General features: G+C 31.6%; 1 protein-coding gene across 1 annotated transcript; it reads left to right on the top strand.

Annotated features, from left to right (window-relative positions):
* The first annotated feature begins 4,051 nt into the window (after positions 1-4,051).
* Positions 4,052-5,777, top strand: LOC127092697 (gallate 1-beta-glucosyltransferase 84A24). Its single transcript, XM_051031577.1, has one exon. It carries the CDS (start codon positions 4,216-4,218, stop codon positions 5,626-5,628), a length of 1,413 nt encoding a protein of 470 aa, XP_050887534.1. The 5' UTR covers positions 4,052-4,215; the 3' UTR covers positions 5,629-5,777.
* The last annotated feature ends 1,163 nt before the right edge of the window (positions 5,778-6,940 follow it).

Genomic DNA, 6,940 nt, shown 5'->3' with positions numbered 1-6,940 from the left:
GTGCTACACTCTCGAACTTAGCATATTGAGATCCGTCACCACTTCCTACATGATCATGTTGAGAAAGGAGATGTCGTATTTGAGCATGTTGGTAGAAAAAATCAACTTGCGGATATCTTTATAAAACCTCTTGTGAACGAACCATTTTTCAATATTCGAAGGGAATTAGGGATACTTGATATCTCAAATCTTGCCTAAATATGATTTATTGCATGCATTTTATATACTTTTACTCTAACTTTCCTTGGTAGTTCAATTACATAAGAGTGCATCCGTCATCAATTCATTACCGAGGTAATATTGTTCCATTTTCCTTTTTCCCTTTTGTAAGTAAGCTTTTACTTTTGCATGTTGTTTATATTCCAAATGATTGATATTCTTGATGTACGAAATAATACATGCATGTTCAAATATGCTCTTTGTGCATTGGCTTGTTATATTCCAAAAATTTATACTGATGTATGTCAATTTATATGCTTATAGTGACTTTGTGTTATTCTCTCTTCATGCTTTAAATATGTTCTTGGTGCATTGGCTTGTTATCTATTCTTGCATGAAATGTGGTTGAACATGTTATAATATTAGAAAAACTCTTATTGTGTGTCATTTTATGATAACATTTCAGTTTTTGGTTCGAGTGATGGTAAATCTATATATCTCCTTGCTAGAGCACATGCGTGTGTAGTATTTCGGGAGCACCAAAGGCATATGTCACGTAATTGTGTTGTTTTTGTAGCAACTCAAGAGTTTTTTATTACATTGTATATTTCATCTTTCATGTTTGTGTTATGTTATTTGGCATAAATTGTGGCAATCATATTATATTGTTGCTTTATATGCTTTTATTTATGTTTAGGCATTCTTTTTTAATATGTACATCATTCTATGTGAGTGATATGGTATTGATGTTCTTATCTTTGCAAATCTTCTGTGTGTGTTATATTGGTTTATGTGTGATTTAAGATACTTCTCGTGGATTATTTTGCTTCTTTTTGATATTGTCAAAGGGGGAAAACAAGATGAAGTTGGGATGCATACATTCAGAGGGAGCCTTTCATTGAAAATTCGAAATGTACCGTCTCAAGTTTTTCCATAATAAAAAAGGGGGAGTATGTGAGTGCAACTTTCCATTAGATGTGTTTTGTATGATGTCAAAAGTATGATACTTTAGTGTTAATGTATATTGGACGGTATCCTTTGATTCTCAATATACATATTAGCATTAGAAAGCATAAAAGTATTTAGAAATAAGTTGAAAAAGGTTTCATGCATAAAAAATGCATTAAAACAATTTTTGTGGAAAAAATGAACTATAGGTCGACACATGCATATTACAGGTCGACACATAGAAGAATTCTTTTCTGTGTGTTGACATATCCGCTATATAGATTGTCTCATTTACTGCATTATTAAAGCCTATAGGCTCTGTCAGATGTACCGCTTGTACAAGTCGGCACATAGGCAGCACATGACCTTTACAGGTCAACGCATGGCCTATACAGGACGACCTATGCGTCGAACATGTCGGTACATGGCTTTCACACGTCGACCTATGCAACAAAATTTTCCAAAAATTCATAATTTTCTCAAATCTTTTGCATTCCTTTTGCCTCCAACCATGCATACATATAAATACTTCATACATGCATCATTTTCTAGCAAGGTTTCTAGAGAGTAAAACCTATAAGAAACCAGGACTACAAAGCATCATCATCATCTTCAACCTTTTCTATGCATACACAATAAAACTACACATAATCATTTTTTGATTGAGTTCCATCTAGATTATGATTGATAATGTCCAATTTAGGTTTGTTGTATTGTAAATTGGGTTGAGAACTTTGAGGGTTCCAAATCAGAAAACTGAGTTAGGGTTTTCCGTCAAGATCGTTTAGGGTTTGGAGGTTTTAGACAAGATTACGCAATCTATATCTGATCGAGTGAAGTCTTTGAAGAATGAGGGGATCTTGCAAAGGAAGAGCGTGGAACGGTGGATCACATTGGTAAATCTTGGGTTTCAACAAGTGCACATTTTGGATTCAATCAAGTGAAAGATTTGAAGAATAAAGGGTTTCTTGCAAAGAAATAGCGTGAGACAGTGAATCGACGCGATGTTTTTGGTTACTTGATCAAGTTTTGATCAAGGGAAGAGAAGGTGTCAGAATCAACATCAGACTTAGGGTTTGTATGGTTGGACTACTACATCTCTCTTATATACATACATTTGCAAAGTAAGATATATTACACTATCTCAATTTGCATTTGAATTGAGGACAGACGTACCAATAGAAAGTTCAATTGGGGAACTACCTAAACAAATTCTTGTGTACTCTCTCTCTTTCTCTCTCTCTCTCTCTCTCTCTCTCTCTCTCTATCTATCTATCTATCTATCTATCTATCTATCTATCTATCTATCTATCTCTCTTATTTTCGGCTTGTAAATTGTCGATTTCATTGATCGTGCGATCAAATTGTTTGGATAATAATTTTGAACACAATTTGAAATTGGTGTTGTTAAGTTTATCACAGCTCCTTAGGTTGTGATCCAGTTTTAAGATCAACAATAGCACACAAAATTCCAAACAATATTTATTGCACACTAGGTGTTTGACAAACTGATTCAGTTGATTTTTTGTGTGAATTATTATTGGAAGTAGACTTTCTCTATTGCTTTGCATTCAACTAGCGGTATTTAATTGTATTCGATCAATTGGTTATTCATTATCATACCATTGTCACTATTACGCATATCCGAGCTTTTTGATAGTGGGATCGATTAGACGATTTTGATCTGAGATATTTTAAACTTGCTTCCATGTCATAAATTTTTCAAATCTATTTTTGTCAAAGTTTTAACTCGGGATTTATTCACCCCCTCTAGATCTAAGTCTATTGTCTATCACACTTGATCCACTAATCAAGTGATTCTTGTTATGAAATTGTTTATTGTCTAATTTTCTTCCATTTGAATCAATTCAAGTTGACGCTTCTGAGTTTGTAACCTCATCACCTTCTCCTTGTCAGCCCATGCGTACGCCTTCCCCATGATTTCTCGTGTTTCCTTTGATAATTCGCAATCACTAACTTTCTCAAAGTTGTCACCATCCACACATTGACGGATCAAAAACAACGCCTTGAAGTCTTTCTTCTTCTCTTCCTTACGAGTTGCTTGTTGTGCATCTGTTGCACCTTGGATAAGGGGATTCACCTCGTTCTTGATCACTTCAAGAACATCTTAGTAGACAAATAACACTTTCATTTATTTGCATCATTTTTCGTAGTTCTTCGCATCTATGATGGATAGGTTTGTAGAGATTCTTTCATTGGAGACAAAATTCATGTTGCACACTAGGTGTTTGTGGATCAGAACCGAACTCTTGATTCCAAATGTTAGAACTTGGAACCATAAGATTAATGAATAATGGAGAAATTAGAGTGTGGAGAGAGAGAGAGAGAGAGAGAGAGAGAGAGAGAGAGTATTTTCATTAGCAATAGATGAGGATGCCTCCAAGGCATTTATACAAGTATTATACACAATGATTTAGACACGTTTTACATAAGTCAAATAATAGAAAAATCAAAAACTCGAGTCTGTAATCGATTACACAAAACCTGTAATCGGTTATAGCTAAAACAAACTGAAATTAATTAACAGGGATAACCGGTTACTACGAATGCGTGACCGGTTACACCAACCTCACAAGCACTATTCTGCTCTTTATTTGACTTATTCTGACACCTATAACTGATTACACCCCCCGTATTAACCGGTTTCAGCATTTGAATTACTAAAAAAAACTCTTTTAAGACATCCATAAAAAAAAATCTAGGGGTCAAGTTCAAATCCTCTTGATTCAAAATATTTCTTTTGAAAATTTTAAATAATTAATTTAAAAAACAATTAATTAAATTATTAATTTATTCGATTAAAAAAATATTAAAATAAATGCAATGATAACTATTTGTCTTTTTTTATTTTTAAAACTAGAATGTCAGTTATCCTTTGTTTTGCTGTGAAGATCCATGAAACTCACACAAATTGAGAGGACACAAACATATTCCAACCCCCATTCAAACACTCATACATACAAATTTACAAAGTTGTTGCACTATGCTACATTAGATTATGTATATAAACATATTCTCCTACTACCATTATTTAACTTTGTAGTGCAATTTCAAGAGATACATAAAAGCACAGCAGAAAAAACAAAAATGGAGTCTAAAGCTCCCACTCGAATCCTCCTTGTATCTTATCCAGCACAAGGACACATAAACCCTCTTCTTAGACTAGCAAAGTGTCTTGCTGCAAAGGGTTCCTCCGTCATTTTCACCACCACAAAGAAAGCTGGCAGTGAAATGCAAACTGTTAGCAACATCACTGACAAAACCGTCACTAAAATCGGTGACGATTCACTCAGTTTCGACTTCTTTGACGACGGTTTGAATGACGATGATCCCATGAGAGAAAACCTGAGTGACTACACATCACAGCTTGAGCATGTTGGGAAACAATATGTTTCGCAATTGATCAAAAATCAGGCTGAGTCAGAAACACCAATTTCATGTATCATAAACAACATTTTCATTTCATGGGTTTGTGATGTAGCCACAGAAAATGAAATTCCTTTTGCTATTTTGTGGAGTGAATCTAGTGCTGTTTTAACTATTTACTATAACTATTTCCACAAACTTGTAGCTTTTCCTTCAAAAACAGAACCTTATATCGATGTTCATTTGCCTTCTGTTATCCTTAAACACAATGAAATTCCTGATCTTTTGCATCCTTTTAATGGATATCATTTTAGGACAGTTCTAGTGACACTCATTTTAGGACAAATTAAAAACTTGTCGAAAGCGTTGTGTGTGTTAGTGGATACCTATGAAGAACTAGAGCATGATTTCATCGATTATATTTCGAAAAAATCAGTCATCATAAGACCCATTGGTCCTTTGTTTAAGAACCTAAAAACTAAAGGTGATTTCGTTAAGAGTGATGATTCTTCTGATATTATAGAGTGGCTAAACTCAAAGCCAGAAGATTCTGTGGTTTATATTTCATTTGGGACTATTGTGCATCTTCCACAAGGACAAGTGAATGAAATTGCATATGGGCTATTGGATTCTCAAGTCTCGTTTTTGTGGGCATTGCGGCAACAAGATGATTTACCTAATGGTTTCTTGGAGGAAACAAATGGGAGAGGAAAAGTTGTGAAGTGGTGTCCACAAGTACAAGTACTTTCTAATCCTTCAGTGGCATGTTTCATAACACATTGTGGTTGGAATTCATCAATGGAAGCACTTGCTTCAGGAGTTCCGGTGTTGACATTTCCAGATGTGGGCGATCAAATCACGAATGCAAAGTTCTTGGTTGATTTTTTTCGTGTAGGGATTAGATTGGGTTACACTCGAGCTGAAAAGAAATTGGTAACAAGAGATGATGTGAAAAAGTGCTTATTGGAAGCAATGGAAGGGCCAAAAGCAGAAGAGTTGAAGCAAAATGCGATGAAGTGGAAGAAGGCGGCAAATGGTGCGGTGGTGGCAGGTGCTGGATCTTCTGATCGGAGTCTTGATGCATTTTTGGAAGATATTAAGAGTTGTGGTGCTGTCAATATTCAAAACATATGATAAAGTCCTTTGATTGTGTGCTTTTTGTTATTGTACGAATTAAGGGCCATCAAACCCTTTCTGTTTTTGCTTTGCTTTATGAAATTTTCTATTTTATGTACTTTGAATAATTTGATTCAATGAAGTGTGTTTGTTTTTTCCTTTCTAAATGTCTGTGTTTACATATTGAAATTTCTGCCTTACATTTTTATCTATCTTTTTTATTATGATAAATACTTTCAAGAGAAGTAGAGTATATAGGGAGAGTTTAATCACTTCAATTATATATCTGTTTGTTTCTTTTACCCGAAAAATGCATTTTTATTATAGAAAAGGAGTAGAATGTAGATCTATGTTTGAAGACAAATATATATATATATATATATATATATATATATATATATATATATATATATATATATATATATATATATATATATCTATGCAAGACTTATTATTATTACTATTATATTATAACCTATCTATTTATATATATTAAATTTAATATATTTCAAACAATTTTGTGACATTTAGCACCGACTTCTTCGTTCATGTCATCCTATTAATTTATGTTTACACTTTTTACAAAATCATCAATCAAAACACCACTATCTTTCAAGACCTATTCTTTCATTTTTTTCTCTATCAAAATCCTCTTTTCATCTTCCCTAATTCTTCAATACCACATTATAATAATGAATATTGAATGATAATATATTAACTAAAAATAAGAACTCATTTTTAAGTATTTTTAAAATCACTTACTCATGATTTTTAGTTGTTATGATGAATCATAATTTATTTAATTTATATTATTAATATTATAGAAAAATATAATTTTATATATTTTAACATCACAAAAGACCATAACAAAAAAAAATACAGCATTTACTTATATATTAATATTATTATAAATATTCATATAATTCTTTTTAAATATAAATAGGAAACAACCAATATGAAAATAAATAAAAAAGATCATTTTTATATATTTTTTATTCATCTTAATAATTAATTATATTTAAATTATAAATAATAAACATGGATATTAAATGCATATTACATTATATTCAATAAAAACTGAGCATTTTATATTATTATGATAATTAAATTTTACACCTTTAAAAATTAGAAGCATAGGAATATGTACAATGTAATATATATATATATATATATATATATATATATATATATATATATATATATATATATATATATATATATATATATATATATATATATATCATTATTTCAAATACTAATAGAAGTACACGTATTAAAAAATTATTAAGATAAATATTCAATAAAAACAAACTTTTAATTTGGAAAAAAT

This window comes from Lathyrus oleraceus, chromosome 6 (assembly GCF_024323335.1).
Source record: "Lathyrus oleraceus cultivar Zhongwan6 chromosome 6, CAAS_Psat_ZW6_1.0, whole genome shotgun sequence".
Classification (NCBI taxonomy): domain Eukaryota; kingdom Viridiplantae; phylum Streptophyta; class Magnoliopsida; order Fabales; family Fabaceae; genus Lathyrus; species Lathyrus oleraceus.
This window is presented reverse-complemented; position numbering and strand designations above follow the sequence as displayed.

What these genes read in the sequence shown, in the direction of transcription:
- LOC127092697 (XM_051031577.1), top strand. Translation starts at nt 4,216, where the DNA reads ATGGAGTCTAAAGCTCCCACTCGAATCCTCCTTGTATCTTATCCAGCA.